The sequence below is a fragment of the Ovis canadensis genome, chromosome 14, assembly GCF_042477335.2.
Source record: "Ovis canadensis isolate MfBH-ARS-UI-01 breed Bighorn chromosome 14, ARS-UI_OviCan_v2, whole genome shotgun sequence".
Lineage (NCBI taxonomy): Eukaryota > Metazoa > Chordata > Mammalia > Artiodactyla > Bovidae > Ovis > Ovis canadensis.
Genome location: NC_091258.1, coordinates 58,896,850 through 58,915,582, shown reverse-complemented (window position 1 = coordinate 58,915,582; position 18,733 = coordinate 58,896,850). Strand labels below are relative to the sequence as shown.

The following is an 18,733-nucleotide window of genomic DNA, read 5'->3' as shown; positions in this document are numbered from 1 at the left end:
CTGGGGAGCGCGCGCGCTGTCTGTCTCCGACGGAGGGCGGGCGCGCGGGCTCAGGTCTCGGCTGGGAGAGAGGTTGCCGCCGCCGTCTCCGCGGCCGTCGCCCGGCACCCGCCGGCGGGCCGCCCGAGTGGAACGTGGGCCCGGATGGAACACCGGGGGACCTGGAATAAGGCCTCTGGTCGCCGAGGACGAGGCAGGCAGCTGGGTTTGGAGACAGTAAAGTAGGTCGGGGGGGAGGGGCGGGGGAGGGGGCGTTGGGTGGATGGAAGGGAGCGCGCACGCGCGCCCCCGTCGACCGGACTGAAGTGCGCGAAAGCGGATGCCCCGGGCGCATGCGCACGTCTGGGCGGGGCCGGAGCGCGCACGCGGGGCGGGGCGGGGCGGAGCTAGCGTGGGGCACGTACTCCCGGCGGTGGAGAGTCGGCCGAGCCGGTCCTTTCCTCCTGGCTTCGGACACGGGTCCCGTGAGAGAAGTGGACGTGCGGCCTTTTGCAGACACCCACAGCAGCTGTCTGGGCTCCCCACCTCGCGCGGCAAAACAAATGCTTTCCTCCAGACTCAAGATTTGTGATCAGATGTTTTATTAGTTTTACGAGATCATCAATAATTCCTCCAATTAAAAAAAAAAAGTACAAAAACTACATACAAAATGTTGAGATCAGACGACTAAACTTTCCCGACTCAGGGCCAAGTTCTGCAAGGGAGAAAGAAAGATGGATATGAGCCAGGGAGGACTGGAGAAGAGGGTCCAGGAAGGCTTTCAGGGCCTTATCACTCACCTTCCTAAGCCTCCGCTCCCGGGAAGTCTGAGAGTCAGTCTCAGAGTAAGGGGGAGGCGCTGGAGGGTAGTAGGCCTCTTCTTCTTCCTCCCTGTAAGGCCTCCTCTCCGCTGGCCCCTTTTTCCTCAAGGCCTCTTCTAGTAGCCGCCCGTCATAGGGGGGGTCCCTGGATCTGGAGCCATCATCCCGAGGGTCCCGGGAGCGCTGGTAGCGGGCCCGAGGGTCAACATGAGGTTGGTCCCTAGGCCTGAAGTCATCGTAGTGGGGATCCCGGGAGTGTGGAAAGTGCCTGGAGTCGTCTTGGTCTTGGTCGTAGAGATCATCGCGGCTGCGACTTCGGGGAGGTGCGTAGCCCCGGCCTCTCCTCCCACTGCTTGGGGGAGATGTCCTCCCTGATTCAGCAGAACCCGGCCGTGTAAAGTCATCCAGAGCATCCACAGAGCGGGCTCGGGGCCGCCCCGCACCCCGGCTGTTCCTTGGCCGCTCCAGGGGGCCCTCTTGCTCCCACCGCCTGGAACTCCGGGGGGAGTGGTGACCCCATTCCTCATCCCTGATGGGGGTGAGGGCAGGGCCCCGTGAAGGCCGGGATCTCCAGTCGTCCTCGTGGAGAGAGGTGACTTCACTCATGGCTGTAGGGAAGGAAGATGTCTGTTACTGGTGGGAGGCGGTCAGGACCTAATGTCAGGGGCCCCGGGGCCCAGCAGCATCACTCACTTGGCTCATACGCTCTCAAGGGAGCCCCAGGCTTCTCACCTATTTAGTGATGGTCTGCAGGGTTCTGTACCCTTCACTGTGGCCATGGTAGGGAACGAGGGATTGTGTTCAGGACGTGGAGCAAGCGTCCCTGGGCAGTTATCAGGGAGACCTGCTTCCCCCGGCCCCCCAAGAATCCCTCAGATCCTGAGGCTTACCTCGTTCTACACGGCCACTGGGGGGCCCGGGTCGAGAAGGGTCGAAGTTGGCCAGCTCCTTCTCCATGTAGTATAGGACCCGCATGGAGTCGTCCTGCTGGTTGGCCTGAATCCTGTAGCCACTGCGGATCTCTAGGGACAGGAGTTGGAGGTGATCAGTTCCAGAGGTTGGATGCTGACCACCACCCGCCCCATAGGCATGTCCAACTTTGTAAGGATTGGTTCTCACCAGAGGTCACGCTGCTGTCTGTGTCACGAAGCAGGGGTACCTGGGAGCTGTGGCCACCAACTGGGGGAGATTGGCTGTCAGGAGCAAAACCCTGCATTCCCAGCCCCCTGCCCCCAATTCCCTCTTCCAACTCCAGACCCCTTAATGGCCAAAGGCCCAGCCTCCCTGCACCCCTCCACCTCCCACCACCTACTCCTGGCTGTCCCCAGGGCCTCACCTGAGCTATTCCTGTCGAAGTCTCCAGAGTACCCGTTGTAGAGAGGGCCCATGGGGATCATGGCTGGCGGGGGCGGGGTCTTGGCAGGGGAGAGGTGGGCATAGGTGCTGGGGGCGTAAATGCTTGGGACGCCCGAAGTGGCAGCTTTGCCAGCAGCATATACTGGGGAGAACACACACAGCATGAGAAGGGCCCCAGGGGCCACATGCCTTCTCCCCAGTCCCCTGTTGAGGAGCTTTCCTGGGTGCTTGGTTGTTGCTATAGAGTCCCTGAGGTCAGAGGACATGAGCCGCGTTGAGTCCACACCTCCTGTGCCATTCCTCACAAGAGTTTTAGGATGGGAGGGTATACGCCAGCGGCCCCAGTCAGGAATGCCAGTTTGTTTAACAGTACAATGGTTTCCCAGCATCTGACAAGGTTTTACGTCAAACTCTGCTGCCAGCTTATCATAGGACATGGCCACCCTGGACCTGCGTTCTTCCAGAGCAGCAGGGACAGAGGTGTCTTATAAACACCCATGTGTTGGACCCACAAGCCAGAAACAAGTGTTCCCTTTGACATCTGAGCCCTTGCACTAGAAAAATGGATCATCTGGGGGCGGGGATCCCATGCCTGCTCCCCTTTCATGCCTGCTGGGTCCTCCCTGCAGGGTCTTCCAGACCCCGAGGTGATGGGAAGCCGTCTTGGGAGCCTCAGCATTCACTTCCTCAGCCAACCAGCAAAACATCTCCTCCAGTGTTTCTACCTTGGGGGCCGCACCCATCCTGCCCTCGCCCGGTTCTAGGCTTGACAGCTCAAGGGCACATCCTCCCCAGCACCCTCCTCCCTGGGCAAGAGGCTGGGGTCTGGTGGCTGCTCTGAGGCAGAGTCACAGGCCTAGGGAAGATGATGGAACGCTCTGTGTAGGCCAAGCCCCACTGGGAAGGTGGAGTAGGGCGTCAGGCTCGGAAAGCTCCCTTCACCCCAATTCAGCTGGGCAGCAGAAGGCTCAGTGCTTACCCCCCCACCCCACACCAAAGAAGCCCCTCAGCAGTTGTCGGATGTGCTGCTTTATAATTAGCTCTGGGAGTTGCTGCTCTAGGACGGCTCAGGAGGGCTGTGGCTGTGGCAGAAATAACAGGGCCTCTGGCAGGGAGTTAATGGGATCTCAGTTTCGGGGAGCAGGGTCTCAGGATGGAGGAAATGGGGCCCTGGGACTGGCATTCACAGTCCTGGTCCCTGCCTTAATTAGCGGGGTTAACTGCAAACTTGTTTGCAGCCCTGGGGGGAATCCCACCCCACCTGTGAAATGGACTAACACCCACCCCGCCAAGTAATAAGCAAGACACCCACAACTAAAAATGTTGAGAGGGAGGAGATGGCCAGCGCAGGCCTCCAGAGAGCAGTGGATTTGATTTCTCCAGGCAGAGGTGAAACAGGTTGCCTACTGCTGAGTTCAGTCAGTGACCAGAAAATTAGCCAGCATGGTCTGAGCCATGGCCCCGTGCTGGGCCCTGACACACAGCATTTCCCTTAATGCTCATGACACCCCGTGATGGCAGGACCCTGCAGAGAAGAAAACCAGCTGCTCACCTGAGGTCACATGGTGTGAGTGGTGGGGGCTCTAATTTGCATCCTGGCCCTCGGTCATTACCCATGCTGACAGCAGCGATGTCTGGCAGCTAGTGGGCGTGGAATGCTCTGTGTAGGCCAAGCCCCACTCTAAATGCGGGACACATCAGTTCACCGGATCCTGACTCATGCTGTACAGCGGGCTCTGCCGTGGCCCCATTTTACGGAGGAGGAAACAGAGGTTGAGAGGGGAAGTCCTTCAGTGGACTTCCCAACAGGTAAAGGGGTCCAACCAGGCCTCAAACCTCCACCTGCCCAAGCTTGTGATGACTGCCTATGATTTTAACCTGGACTGTGTTACACTGGAGTCACATCACGTGGAAACCTTAAATGTCAGGATGCTCACATACATCCATCTGAGCCACCTGGGTAATTCTTTCTACCACGTGTTCACTCTTGGCCTAGAAATGAGCAGGTGCCATGAGAGGGGGCGGGTCTGTCCCTCTTCTGGTCTCTCCTAGTCTAGGTGCTCCTAACACGGAAAGTTACTTCTTTCTAGCCGCCAGGGTCATCTGTCTGTCAACCAAAGATATGGTGAACCTGACAATGACGAAGGAAAAGGTGAGAACTAGTAGAGAAGTATGTTTTCACGGCCTACTTTCAGTACAAGGAACAAGAGAGCAGGTACGTCTGGGTCTAGAACTTCCATGTCAGAGTTGATGGAAATTTCCCCATAACTGAGTACAGAGGTGCTCTCAGGAAGGTAACCAGGGAACTGGCAGCACTGACCTCCACAAGCGGGGAAATGGGGCAGCAGGAGGGAGGTGGCGCTCTCTTCCTCTCCCGTCCCTCCTGTTTGCTTCTTCCCCCTCCACCTCGGGTCCCATGTCTAATCCCAGACCCTCTCTGATGTGCTCAGTTCAATTCAGTTCAGTTGCTGAGTCGTGTCCGACACTTTGCGACCCCATGACCCGCGGCACGCCAGGCCTCCCTGTCCATCACCAACTCCTGGAGTTCACCCAAACTCAAGTCCATCGAGTCAGTGATGCCATCCAACCATCTCATCCTCTGTCATCCCCTTCTCCTCCTGCCCGCAACCTGATGCGCTGGATGGTCCTTAAACGGCATCCGTGAAAAAATCCAGCATCCTTATGTGGATGTGGGTTGTTAAAGGGCTTAAATTTGGTGGGGCTGTAAACCTCGCTTGGTTTCTGACCTTTTTCAGTTCAGATTTTGTTTTTAAAAGGACTTTTACTTGCCGGTGAACAATGTTTTGTACTATTTGTTTTTTTTTTTTTTACCTTGTGCATAAATTATACCTTCAAAAGGAAAGACTTGAAATAAATCAAAACTAAAATAAGTGACGAGTTGAAGTATGTAAATGATCATGTAAAGTAGCAGGTCCTCCTTGGCCCACTTTGCCCCAAACTACTCCCCTCATGACCTCCAGAGTGACACTGTCCCAGGAGGCAGGCAGATGGGCGCCTCCTGCCCTTGGACCCAGGACAGACGCCGAGTGGGAGTAGACGCGCGGCGGGTGAGGGGTACTCACGGGCCTCGGGGCAGCAGCACTTTTCCGGGCAGCAGGGGCACCTGACGTAGCAGCAGCAGGTATGGGGGCAGCACTGACACCAGCAGATGCCCAACAGGAGGACGATGAGGAAGGCCGCCAAGCAGACGACAACCACGAACAGCCAGTCTGCGGGGACATGAGAGCTGGCCCTGAGCCAGGAGGCCTGGGAGGGAATAGGGATGTGGGCACTGGGGGCGGGGGGAGGGGAGGGTGACGCCTGTCTGTAAAGCCCATCGGGGAAGCTGCAGCCCCAGCCCTTGTTGGAGTCTCCATGCCAGGGGCTGGGGTGCAGCCCCAGAGGGATGCCCGCTCCACTACAACCCAGGTCAGCCCCAAGGTTAGGGAACCCACCCTGGGCTCATCTGGACAAGGCAGTAAACGAGAGCAGACCTAGCCAGAGAAGATGGGCTGTAGCCTTGAGAGGGGACAGAGCCAGCTGCCCAGACCCCGAGCGCTAGAAGAGCACCACAGGCACCAGTCACGGGAGCCCTCTGTCTACACCCCTGGCCCCTTGCCAGCCAGCCCAGCCCACAGCCCAGAGCCAGGCCGCTAGACGCCCGGAATCGGCGGGGTTATTAGTGGGGTCCGAGCAAACTGTGTTTAGAAAAGGGGGAAGATACTTAGAAGCAATAAGTGGTATGTGGGGGGACTCCACCCCCGTACCTTCCATGGGCCCCGCCTGAAAACCAGGTAAGAGCTCGGCCACCCCCGAGGTCCTGCCTGGAGGGACAAAAGAGAGACAGATTATGCTGACCAGGGCCAGCCCAGGCCATCCCTGCCCTGAAGCCCAGCTCCGGGCTCATTAGGGTGGAGGCGTGCTCTGCAGAAGAGATGGGGTAGGTGCTAGGAGGGTCCTAGCATGCGGTTCCTGCCCTCCACAGCCCCGTCCCCTGTGGGTGCCGTCTTCCAGAAGGCTGTCTCACATGATTCACTCACTCACTGTCCCCACAGAGGAGTCTGTTGCCCAGAAGGGTGCCAGGACACATCCCGTGGGCTCAGGAGGTGGGATCTCAGTTTGGGATTCCATCTCTTCCACACACACACACACAGTCCTACCATCCCAGGTAAAGATAGTCCTAGCCCATGAGGCTCAGGAAGACAGTGCACTAGGGCCCAGGAAAATGTCTTAACTGTATTGTAAAGTCTGAAGAAGAAAAGGTAACAATACTGAATACACAGTAATGAATGGTCTTTGTAACAATCTAACTGTAAGAGAATTTTTGGTTTTAATCTGGAGGAAGAGACCCTTGAAAGCGACAGTGCCTACAGTCCAGGGGGCCTCCTTTGGTGGTCCAGTGGCTAAGACTCCAAGCTCCTGCTCCCGGTGCAGGGGCCCTGGGCTCTGTCCTGGGTCAGGGAACTAGATCCCACGTGCTACAACTAAGAGTTCGCAACTAAGAAAGACCCGTCGCAGCCAAATAAATATTTTTAAAAGTGCCTTACAGCCCATAAAAGTCACAGTATGGCCCAGGTTCACTGCCAACCAAGGTCCCCTGTGCAGGTTTCCTGGCCCAGCTGGGGCCTCCTTTAGGTGCCACCCACCACTCTGTGCCGCACCGGTGCTGCATCTCCAGGGGTGTCCACACACCTGGCTGTACATCAGCACCCCATGTTGCCTGCCCCCAGGAGGAGGGGTCCAGCAGGTAAAACAGTGGTTCTCAAAGTGTGGTCCCATCCTGGAGGCCAAGCCATGTTCCGGATAACTAAGCCACTGCCCTTTCTACTCTCCTTCAGTAGAGATACAGCGGAGCTTTCCTGAGGCTCCGTCACACATGATGATGTCATTTGCTCTGATGGTAATGCTTGTGTGCCAGTTTCAATTTCAAATATGTTAAGCAACTGTAAATGTAACCCACAAAAACTTAAACAAACCTTCTTTGAAATCCTCAGTAACCTGAGTGTAACTGGCTCCTGAGACTAAATTTTGAGACCTGCTGATGTCGACTGTGCATTTTCTGGAAGAACACGCGCGAGTTCTGTGGGCTGTGGATGCATGCGTTCTGTCACCCAGACGTGAACTCTTGTCACGTGATCTGAGCACCCTGGGGCGTGGTCCCCCATCATGTGTGCTTGTTCACACGTGTCACCTTGCATCATGCATATGATGATGGCAATGTGTGGCCCAACAGCATGTCACATATAGCGCGTGCCACATGGGACTATATGTGTCGACTGAGAACACAGCATCTGGCTAACAGCAGCATCCCTTCCACGTGTGGCAGGGGGGCCTCACAGCGGGGCGGGGGCTGCTGGCGGGTATCCCACCCCACTCCTGGGCATGTGGGGGGGGAGGGCTTGCTTGAGGGGAACACGAACTATGCAAGCCACACAGCACCATCCCAGCAGGGCAGAGGGACTCTGGGGTGAGATGTGGCCTTAGGTGGGGGGCGCGGGGTGGGAGTTGGCGGGGGGTGAAGCGGCCTCTCGATTACACACACCATCACCCCTCCTGGCTCAATGCCCATCCACCCTGACCATTTCTGTGCTTTTAAACACTGAGGCCAGGAAGGGGTAGAGGCCCCATTCCTTTCCACTCCTGGTTTGGCTCTGGCTTATTTGAAATGTTGTGGGGTGGGGGAGGGGGTCCCTGTCTGGGGTGCAGGGTACAGATAAGCCCAAGTGACTGGTGGTGCTGTGAGGGGAGAGCGGAGGAGGTGACAGAGCCGAGAGAGAGAGCAGGAGGGCAGAGGGCGGACACACAGCATAGCAGGAGAGGCCCATCCCCAACCCTGTCCCTCGGGGCCCAGACTCACCTAGGACGATGAGCTCTGCGTAGGCCTCGTTGTTCCCCTGGAGGTCCTGGGCCGAGACCACGGAGCAGTAGTACACACCGCTGTCCCCCCAAGCTGTCTGGTCGAAGGTCAGGTCAGCATCTGTGGCAGTGGGCAGTGGGTAGACAGGTGAGGGCCATGCAGGGGAGGGGCGCCTGGGGGGAAGGGGGTGGGGGCGGGGGGATTCAATCCCTCATCCTGAGGGCTTGACACCTCTCAGGCTCTGTTCTAAACCTTTCACATGGGGAACTTCAAGCAGGTTGTGAGGTGGGACTGTTATCTTTCCTGTCTCGGAGAAAAGAGCAGTCTCCTGAAATTACTGATGAACTGTACAGCTGTGGCGAAAACGGGGTGGTGGGCCGGGATGGTCTGATCCTACTCAGCTTACAGCCTCCACCCCACCCCCCCATCCAGCCCCCTCCCCCCGCCCGCTGCTCCCTTCCCCATCCCACCTCTCAGAACAAAAGTCAACCCCCTGACACGACCTGCCTGCCGTGGAGCCTAGGGCAGACCCAGGGACTGGGGCCTGGGTAAGGAGGCAAAGATAAACAGGCCAGATTCCAGGAAGCAGGAGACTCCCGCACCCAGCAGAAGGCGGGGGTGTGAGGGAGAGACAGACCAGTTCCCTCCTCCGTCCAGCTATCAGTCCCCACATTCCAGGTCAAGGCCCAGGGCTGGGGACGCTCCCCATGACACAGCCCCAGGCAAAGGGCCTGTTAATTACGGCGATAATGAAAGTCTTTCCGAACATCCGGTTTCCTCTCTACTCCTCAGGCCCTAATTAGTTAAATCCCTCAGCCATTCTGCAGGGTGGGGCCCTCTGGGCAACTCCACCTTGGGCCTGTGGCGCACAGGAGGTAGGAACCTTATGAACTGGCCAGAGACATCCTCACAGAGCATCCTCACACCCTTTCTCCCCAGCTGCTCTGGCTCCCAGGGACCTACCCACCACCTGCCCCATGGACCTCCAGCCCTTCCCCAGGATGGCTCAGAGGGCAGCCACTGTATGTGCCTCACTCTGTAGTACCTGGGCATCAGTCAGTTGCCAAAAGAATGAGAGAACCAGAGCCTTCTTCCTTCTTTGGAAAGAAGACCTCACATCCATAGTAAGACCTCCTTTCAGTGCCTATCTACACCATCCCAAGGGCTTCCCAGGTGGCTGAGCAATCAAGAATCCGCCTGCCAGTGCAGGAGATGTAGGTTCGATCCCTGCATCAGGTAGATCCCCTGGTGAAGGAAATGGCAACCCACTCCAGATTTCTTGCCTGGGACATCCCATGGACAGAGGAGCCTGGTGGGTTACAGTCCATGGGGTGGCAAAAGGGTTGGACAGAACTTAGCAACTGAACAGTGACAGCATGCCATTCCCACGCCTTACCCTGGCCCACAAGGCCTTTGGAGCCATCTGACCCCTGGTTATCACACCAGCCTCATCCATACCGCTCTCCTCTACTCGCCAGACCCCACACACACCGGCCTGCTCACTGTCCCCCACCATGTGCTGGGCCCACCCTGCTTTGGCGTGCACTCCGGCTGTTCCTCTGGCTTGGCTCTGTGTCCTCAAACCCTCACAGGGCTGGTTCCACCCCCCTGACACAGCTCCCCTGTCCTACTGCTAAATTCTATCAGCCTGCTTAGGGGCTGATTGGCCGTGAGCCCATCCCCAGGGGAAGGTGGGCCCCAGGCGAGCAGAGCCTGGAGTCCCCAGGCCCTGGTCAGTATCGGGAAAAGAACCCCTTTCCTCCTCACACTGACTTTGCTCAGTGTTCTAGACGCGTGGCTGTCCTCAACTAGGCGCATGATACAGTCATTCAGTATTTGAGGCATTGCATGCACCTGTTGCTAGAGAGCAACAGTTCTCAAAAGTGTGCTCCGTGGAGCCTGGGGCTCCCCCAGACGTTTTCACAGGGGGTCCCTGAGGTCAAAGTTATTTTCACCATAATAGTAAGATATTTGCCTTTTTCACTTAATCTCATGAGTGTAGTGTGGAGTTTTCCACAGGTTATTGGCTTGTGTTATCACAATATTCTGAATGCAGAAGCTGCTTTGAGAATCCAGCTTCTATGCAGCCAGACTGTAAGGAGATGTGCAAAAATATAAAAGCAACACCATACATTTTCATTAAAGGTTTTTTTGTTTTGGGAAATATGGTTATTTTTTCATAAAAGTATGTTATTTAGACTAATCTATAGTTTATTAGGGCTTCCCAGGTGGCGTGAGTGGTAAAGAACCCACCTGCCAATGCAGGAGACAGATGAGACATGGTTTCCATCTCCGAGTAAGGAAGATCCCCTGCAGGAGGGCATGGCAACCCATTCCAGGATTGCCCGGAGAATCCCATAGACAGAGGAGCCCCGAGGGCTACAGTCCATAGGGTTGCAAAGAGTCGAACACTTAGCATAGCACGTGAAGCGGCTTAGCACAGCACGCATACTTTATTATCATCATTAAAGAAATTTTTTTCAACTTCTCAATTTTCTAGCTGTAAAAACAAAGTTCTTTGCGGACCTCAGTAAGTGTGTAAAGTGACCCTAAGACCCACATGTTTGAGAACCACTGCTCTAGAGGACAGCTAGGAATCCCCACCCAGACAGGGCTCAAGCTCCTCACTGGAAAGAGAGACAAATAACATCTAAACATATTGTGCTTCAGATGGTGATGAGCAGTACAGAACTCAGACAGGAAGTGCCTCTGTCGTGGAGGTGGTGACTGAGTTTAAAGTGACAGGAAGGTAGGGTGACCTTGGGCACTGACACTCTCCTTTATGGTCAAGCATCCAGCCCCCAGTTATTGATTTTTTACTGTGTTAGGTACCTTTGTCGGAGAAGGCAATGGCACCCCACTCTAGTACTCTTGCCTGGAAAATCCCATGGAGAGAAGAGCCTGATAGGCTGTAGTCCATGGGGTCACTAAGAGTCGAACACGACTGAGCGACTTCACTTTCACTTTTTACTTTCATGCATTGGAGAAAGAAATGGCAACCCACTCCAGTGTTCTTGCCTGGAGAATCCCAGGGACAGGGGAGCCTGGTGGGCTGCCGTCTATGGGATCGCACAGAGTCGGACACGACTGAAGTGACTTAGCAGCAGGTACCTTTGTATATATTCTTTCATGGAATCATCCTAAAGCTCTAACCTACATTCTCCCAAATCTTCTGAATTCTCTATAACACCCTCTAGGCCTATCATTTTTTCCACTTGTATCTTTGAATCAGACTCTGAACGCACCTCTCTAAAACTAGAACCCTAGACCGGGGCCCTGCCCAAAGCTGGAGTGGGGATTGAAGGCAGCCTCTGCCCCCTCCAAGAGCTCCTATGCTGGGAGCTGAAATCTGGTCCTGTGGGCCAGATCTAGGCCTCAATGCGTTTTGTTTGGCCTATATGATGTTTTCAAAACTCACGAAAAACATGGCTTTCCGGCTTCTTTTGATCCGTTCTAAGGCCTGAGTTCACCTCCTTCCTCCCGGCCGCACCCTGTTCCCAGTCTGGGTCTGGTCCTGACATCACCTGGGCTGGGCATTGCTCTAATTGTTTTAGATATAGGGAGAAAATGCCAGGTCTCCAGCTGGGCACAGGAGCTGGGCTTCCCTCCACCTCCCTGGGCCTCTGACTCATTTGCACACAGCAGAGGCGGCCCTCATGATCTCAGAGGTCCCACAAGCTCCCAGGTCCAGAGCCACCAAGTGGGGGTGCACGTGGTTCCCAAGCAGCCTGAAGAGGTAGAAACGGCCCCGATCCAGGCACCCCATCACCCAAAGCGGGGAAGAACGGAAGTGGAAGCGGAACCACCCAAGCTGAGGCACACCACTCTGGCTTGCCCAGGACGACTTTCACTTTTAAAACCTGGGTGGCTGGTGACCCTAGAAACAGTGAAGGCAACTCTGCTTTTCTCCATCCTCAAAGCTGAAATGGAGGAAGCTCCCATGGCTACTGGGCTTCCTGAAGGGACATACACACAATGGATGTTTATAAATCACGGCCTGTATCAAACCCGGGCCCAGGGTTGAAAACCCAGGGCCTGTGGGCCTCTGGAGCAGGAAGAATCTGCCCCAGATGGAGCCCGAAGGTCACTCCAATGACAGACTCAGCAAAGGGGACACGATTCCAGGCAGCCTTCAAGGGCACTCTCAGTACGGGAGTTGTCCTGACAGTGCTGGCCGGTCATACCTGATCCAGGCTGGAGAAGCGCCTGGATTATGGGGTAGGGGCCTATAGAGGCTGAACCACCACCACCACCCTCCCCCGCCCTGGAAGTCTTTTATCCACAGGAACAGCTGTCCAAGGAAATTCAGGGCCAGCAGAGCTAGTCCCTCCCCGAAACAAGACTGAGAGGCTGGGTCCCTGCCCACGGTCCAGACAGACAGGGAAGGGGTGTGCTCTGAGGCCTGGTCTCCTGGGGTCTGCAAAGGGATGCCCCCTTCCCTCCTCTGCCCCCATGCCCATGATTAAAACACTCATCCTTTATCCCTTGCCCGCTGTTGCCCATCACCCTCCTCTCTGCCCACTGGATTCTTTAGGGCCCAGTCCCAGTTCCTCTTCAAATTATATTCACAGCAGTCTCGAATCATGATCACCTATCACCCAGGTGGGGTTTCTTTGTAGCACTCGGCGGCACCCTCTGAAATCCTCTTACTCTTTTGCTACTTGTTGCCTATTTCATCCCATGAAAGTATCACCTCCTTGAGTGCAGGGATCACCTGTCCTGATCACCTCTCTAGCCCCAGCAACTACCATAGCTTCTGGCGCTTAGATGATGCCCAATAAATGCCAAGTGAATGGATCAATGAATGAATCAGTTCCCCACCCCTAACCTGGTCCCAAGAGGCACCTCCTATGAGCAGGTGGCATGACAGTGAAGGACAAGGGCTAGGTTCAAATCTCAGTGCCAGACCTTTACTATGTGTGCACCAGGATGAACTATTTGATCTCTCTGTGACTCAGCTGTCCTGAGTGTAAAATGGGCATAAAGCACCTGGCAAGATATAGGCTTTCTCCAGTAATATCCCTCACTCCTTCGGTTCACTCCTATTACCTCCTCCAGGTGGGTTCTTTGCTGACCTTCCTGGGTAAGGAACCTGAGGGGTTACTAGCTTGGAGACTAGGCCCCAAAGGGCTGACTTATAATCCCACTAGCTCTGTGACCCTGTGCAAGTCACTTTAACTCTCTGGGTCTTTGTAAAGTGAGTGTCACAGAAGCTACTTACTCCATTATTATCATCTAAATGAGCTAATTCACATCAACCTGGATTAGAGCCTGGCACACAGGAGGCCTTTTATAGGTTATTAATTATACGCGTGCATGTGTGCTAAGTTGCATCCTGCTCTTTGTGACCTATGGACTGTAGCCCACCAGGCTACTCTGTCCATGGGATTCTCCAGGCAATACTGGAATGCGTTGCCATGCCCTCCTCCAGGGGATCTTCCCGAGCCAGGGATCGAACCTATGTCTGCTGTAGCTCCTGTATTGCAGGGGATTCTTTACCACTGAGCCACCAGGCAAGCCCCTGTTACTTACATAAATTTTACTTATTGTTGATGATATTACAAGTATTATTACAGAACCCCTGCCTCTCTCTCCATGACCCACTTTTCTTTACCTTTAAGCACTTGAAAGTATGTGTTTATTATTGTTGTTTAGTTGCTAAGTCGTGTCTGACTCTTTCGTGACACCATGAACCATAGCCTGTCAGGCTTGTGTTTGCCTTATTTGTCTGTCTCACCGGAATTCAAGCTCTAAGAGGGAAGGCATTTGATAATTTTGTTTACTGCTGTATTTCCAGGGCCTCAAGTGGTGCCTGGTATACGTTAGGTGCTTGATAAATCTTTGCTGTTAAATAAAGGGATGGATGGATGGGTAGAAGAAAGGATCCATCCCTTGGCCAGTGCTTTCAGGCATCTATGCTGATGAACTTCTAAGAGGGAGTCAACACCAAAACTCAAGCCCACCCTGTCCAATCCCCTGCCCACGTACTTCCTGTGATGGTGATCCTTCGGCCCTGATAGTAGTCTCCCAGGGTCACGGCATTGCCCTGCTTGGTGGCCACAACCCTGACGGTGCGTGCGCTGTCCTGGCACTCCACGTAGGGGTTGTAGCCTGGGTTACCAGCCGCCAGCTGGGCGTTGAGCTGGTTATCAACACTGGCAGGAGAGAAGGCATCAGCGATGCGGTCCCGGCAGAAAGACTTGTACTTCCAGATCACGATGGGTGGCGTGGGGGTCGCGGTCAACTGGTAGGTGCAGGGCAGGGTCACGGGTTGGAATAGGATCACCACGTGGTAGGGGTCTGACACGGTCACCTGGACGGCGCTGGTGGGGGCTGAGGACAAGAAGAGAGTCAGCAGAGGGACTGCTGTGAGCGCAAGGAAGCACTTCAGCAGGAAGAAGCCACCCCACTTGTCACATCACTGACATTTACAAGTGTACGGTTTTAGAGAGTGCCTGGCACGCACTGCTCCTTAATCCTCAAGGCAGCTCTGATAATCATGCCCATTTAAGAGACCCAGGGGGCTTAAGTGGCCACTGCAAGGTCACACAGCCAGATTCCTTGGAACATCCTGTCCATTCCTCTAACCAGAGCGCAGCCTCTGCAGAGCTCAGCTTTCAGTCCCCTCTTCCCTTGGCCACCCTCTCATGGAAAGGGTCTGCGGCCTGTACAGACAAGCCCAAATGGCGCCCCCAAAAGCCCACAGTGCTCGAGACCCACTTTCAAAAACAACCAAGTGTTGCAAGTTCCTCCGGGTTTTGTGAATTGGTGGTGGGGGGGAGGAGAGGGAGGGGGGGCCGGCGGGGGATTCTGGAGTTGTTTGGATTGCTTCCCATACAGTAGCTAAACCCCTAAGTTATGTCACCACCAGCCTTTCACCCTGCTCTACCCAAAGCCATCTCAAATGAATATGCCAAAACTGCTTGCTGAAAGATAAAGTCCCCCTGAAACCCCCTGCCCAAACAAACATCAGATCCAGCAGAAGATGGTTTCCAAGTTAGTTCATAAGGCCGTTTCACCGGACTCTTACTCAGATATTCTTACGACATGACTGGGTTAGGGGGTGGGGAATTTTCAATACCGCACCCACTCGACGCCTGGGCGCTGCTTCTTGATCTCACCCCCTAGGAATCGTCCGATCCAGCCCTCGGGTGCCTTCTCCCTGTTACCCCAAGACTCAGAAATCTCGACCCGCTACCGAATCCTCATCCCCGCCTTTCTCAGTGATCCGGTGGTCTTTCATCCCTACCCCACAAAGGGTCCCATTCTCCCTGCGGCTCCCCGGTTCGCAGTCCCGGGAGTTTCACTTCCTGTTATCTCTGAACAAGGGCGGAGGAGCGCTCTCAGGCACTGACAGAGAGTTCTTCTCCCCCCGGCGCACAGGGATCTCCGGGGACCTTGCGGATCAGGTCTTAGTCTCTGCGCTCCCCCTCCCCCAGTTCTCCTGCCTCCCGGGCGCTGCGGAACTCCAGGCATCGCCCCTCTATAGTGCCCTCCCGGCGTCCCGCAGCACCAGGGTCCCCGCGCTCCGTACCTGTGCACAAGGTGCTCAGAAAAAGCCACACGAAGACCACCGCGCCCCAGCTCAGGGTACCCGGGCAGGACTCCAGTCCCCCGGAGAACGGGCGGGCCAAAGGCGCCATCGCGGCCGTCTGGGCGCGACGCGCCCGCGCGTCCCCTCCCAGGTACCGGGAGGGTAGGGGGCGCGGCCCCCACCAAGACTGGGAGGGGTGCCTGCTCCTCCCCTTCCCGCTTCCGCTCCTTGTCTCTATTCCAAGCCCACTCTACCCTAATCTAGGATTTTTAACTAGAGGGAACATCGTAGATGAAGAGCACGCGTCCAGCTTGCAGGGAGAAACTTGCTTGTCCCACTGGGGCTCTGCGAGCCTCTCCACCCCCCCGTGGCTCCGGGGAATGGATCGGCCCAGGTACACAGGGTGAGAGCCGAGGGCAGGGATCGGGGGTGGGCGGCGGGGAGGGGCTCCTCCACCTCCCTCCCCGGAAGTGGGCTGACCCAGGTGCGCTCCGGCCCAGAGGGTTGGAACCAAGTGACCAGCCCGCCGGGAGGGCGGTTGAAGACCAGGGATCGCGGTCCGGCCCTCTCCTGCTTCGGTCACGCCGAGCAGAGTGTGAATCACGGGAACAGAGACTCAACTGCGTTGATTCACCTGTTGAGAGAGGCGGGACGCGCCGCGCACCTGTTCCCTCCCTTCCCACACCCCTCTCCTCGGCTGGCGATGGACCCGCCTAGGTACACACTGCGGGGCGGGGCGAGTCCGAGCGAGCTTTGGGCTGGAAGAGGCGTGTTAGTTGCCGCGCTTGACTTTGCCACTAGCCCTGGGGGTCCTCGCGTCCCGGGGGACGGAGGCGCCCGCAGCCCTCTCGCGCCTTCCACTTAGATGATATGAACAACCGAGCCAAGTTCTCGGAAAGGAAGCTGCCGCCTTTAGGGGACGCCCGAGGGGAATCGAGCCCAGGAAAAGTTGGAATTCTACTTTGGAAGTTTTCTCCGCCTCTATACTCCCCCCCACCCCATTCCTAACTCTTGGTTTGGCCTCCGGGCGTCCATCGCCCCGGGTCAGGCCTCCGGAAACTATGGCTCTTAAAGGGGCCGAGTGGAGGCTTGGGACTAGGGACGGGTTTCCGCCTAAGGATTCCTAGAGACTGGGCCACCTGCACCGAGGGCGGGGCGGCCGAGGCCAGGCTCCTGGAACGCGAGGCGCTCACGCGGCTCTGTTGCCCCCTGATGGCGGCTAGGGGAAATGCATCCTGGGGAACGAAGAGCTTCTGAAGAGATTCCCGGGAGGCAGGTTAGGTACCCAGGGATGCTTTGTTCGACGGATCTTGTTAAAACCCAAGTTGATCCTCTGCTCAAAACTTTCCCAAGACTCCCTTTCCCAGCAGAAGTCAAGATACTTATAGTGTGGCCTGATCCCTCTCTGAACCTCTGCACTCACCCCGTGGCTTACTCAACTGGACACCTCAGCGTTCGGGAATGACTCTCACCCTCCCACTTCAGGCTCCTTGCCTTCACTATTTTGGGAACACCTTCCCCTCAGTTATCCACCTGATCCTTCACATCCTTTAGGGCTTTACTTAAAGGTCACTTTCGCGGTGACACCTTCCCTAACCACTTCTATAAAATTTCAACCGGCTCACATGCCTCCGTCCACCCACCTCTTGCCTGTTCTTTTATTGCTTTGCAAGGATACAATTCAGTGGCAGTAATTACATTCACATGGTTGTGTACTCATAACCACTGCGTGCATGTTAAGGTGCTTCGGTCCTCTTTGTGACCCTATGGACCGTAGCCCACCAGGTTCCTCTGTCCATGGGATTCTCCAGGCAAGCATACTGGAGTGGGTTGCCATACCCTCCTCCAGGGGATCTTCCCAATCCGTCTCTTATGTCTCCTGCATTGGCAGGCAAGTTCTTTACCACTAGCTCCGACTGGGAAGCCCACTCATAGCCACTAGGGTATACCCTAATCTTTTCATCACCCCCAATATAAATTCTGTATCTGTTAAACAATAACTCCCCATTCCCACCTGCCCCCAGACCCTGGTAACCTCTATCCTACTTTCTTTATCAAATTGCCTATTCTAGGCACCTTATTTAAGTGGAATCAATGACGTTTGACCCCTGTGTCTGGCTCATTTCACTACATATGTTTCAAGATTCATCTACACTGTAGCATATATAAAAATCAAGATTTCTCCCTTTTAAGTTACTGAAAATATGCAGTGTTAATATTAGCAAATGTTAGTAGAAGTAATTTAAATAGTTCAGTTATGCAGCTTAAATTTGAGCTGTGGCTTATATTACACATGTTGTTTGTATGCATTGTTTTTAATTATCTTACATGGTTTAAAAATCCTACCTCTGAAAGAAATTCAGAAAATTCGCCTGACATAGGTGTTTTGACCCCGCCCTGAGAAATGTACACTTGTATCAGTATTGGATTTTGACCAGTGCTCCAATATAAGGAAGTTCTTGTTTAGTCAGTAAGTCCCATCTGACTTTTTTGTGATTCCATGGATTGTAACCCTTCAGGTTCCTCTGTCCATGGAATTTCCCAGGCAGGTATACTGGAATGGGTTGGCATTTCCTTCTCCAGGGGATCTTCCCAACCCCAGGGGTTGAACTTGTATCTCCTGCATTGGCAGGTGGATTCTTTACCACTGAGTCACCAGGGAAGCCCATACAGAAGTTACTACTTTCAAATAAAGCAAAGTTTTATTTTCAAAGAAAACAAAATATTTTTTTCTTTTTATGGCTAAATAGTATTTCATTGTATATACACACACACCCGTCATATATGTATCTACTTATCTGTTGTTAGATACTTGGGTGGTTTCTACCTTTTGGTTATTGTTAACAATGCTGCTGTGAGCATTGGTATACAGATAGTTTCTTTCAACCCTTTTGGATTTATACCTAGGAGTGGGATTACCAGTTCATAGAAAACTTCTATTTTTAAACATGAGGAGCCTCCAAATTGTTTTCCATATCCATGCACCTTTTACATTCCCACCAGCAATGCACAAGGGTTCACATCCTCACCTACACTTGTTTTTATCTTTCTCTTTTAAAATTTTTATTGGAATATAGTTGATTTTACAATGTAAACCAGGCTTCAGCAATACGTGAACCGTGAACTTCCAGATGTTCAAGCTGGTTTTAGAAAAGGCAGAGGAACCAGAGATCAAATTGCCAACAT

At 54.6% G+C, this 18,733-nt stretch overlaps 1 protein-coding gene across 2 annotated transcripts; it reads right to left on the bottom strand.

Annotated features, from left to right (window-relative positions):
• Positions 1–564: 564 nt before the first annotated feature.
• LSR (lipolysis stimulated lipoprotein receptor) lies at positions 565–16,240 on the bottom strand. 2 transcript variants are annotated; one of them, XM_069550463.1, is made up of 10 exons: positions 15,548–16,024; positions 14,002–14,346; positions 8,014–8,133; positions 5,924–5,980; positions 5,240–5,386; positions 2,137–2,298; positions 1,920–1,979; positions 1,691–1,822; positions 780–1,408; positions 565–694 (listed from the first exon to the last, which is right to left on the bottom strand). In XM_069550463.1, the coding sequence occupies exons 1-10, from the start codon at positions 15,654–15,656 to the stop codon at positions 659–661; spliced, it is 1,797 nt and encodes a 598-aa protein (XP_069406564.1). In that variant the 5' UTR covers positions 15,657–16,024; the 3' UTR covers positions 565–658. The 2 variants fall into 2 exon arrangements, with proteins under 2 accessions (XP_069406564.1, XP_069406565.1); XM_069550464.1 differs by lacking the exon at positions 5,924–5,980 and having other exon boundaries at positions 15,548–16,240.
• Positions 16,241–18,733: the final 2,493 nt, after the last annotated feature.

Excerpts from the sequence above, each read along its gene's own strand:
- LSR (XM_069550463.1), bottom strand. The coding sequence starts at position 15,656 with ATGGCGCCTTTGGCCCGCCCGTTCTCCGGGGGACTGGAGTCCTGCCCG. Across the intron at positions 1,980-2,136 it reads CTTCGACAGGAATAGCTCAG|TTGGTGGCCACAGCTCCCAG; the intron begins GTGAGGCCCTGG and ends AATCTCCCCCAG. Across the intron at positions 695-779 it reads GGGAGCGGAGGCTTAGGAAG|AACTTGGCCCTGAGTCGGGA; the intron begins GTGAGTGATAAG and ends TCTCCCTTGCAG.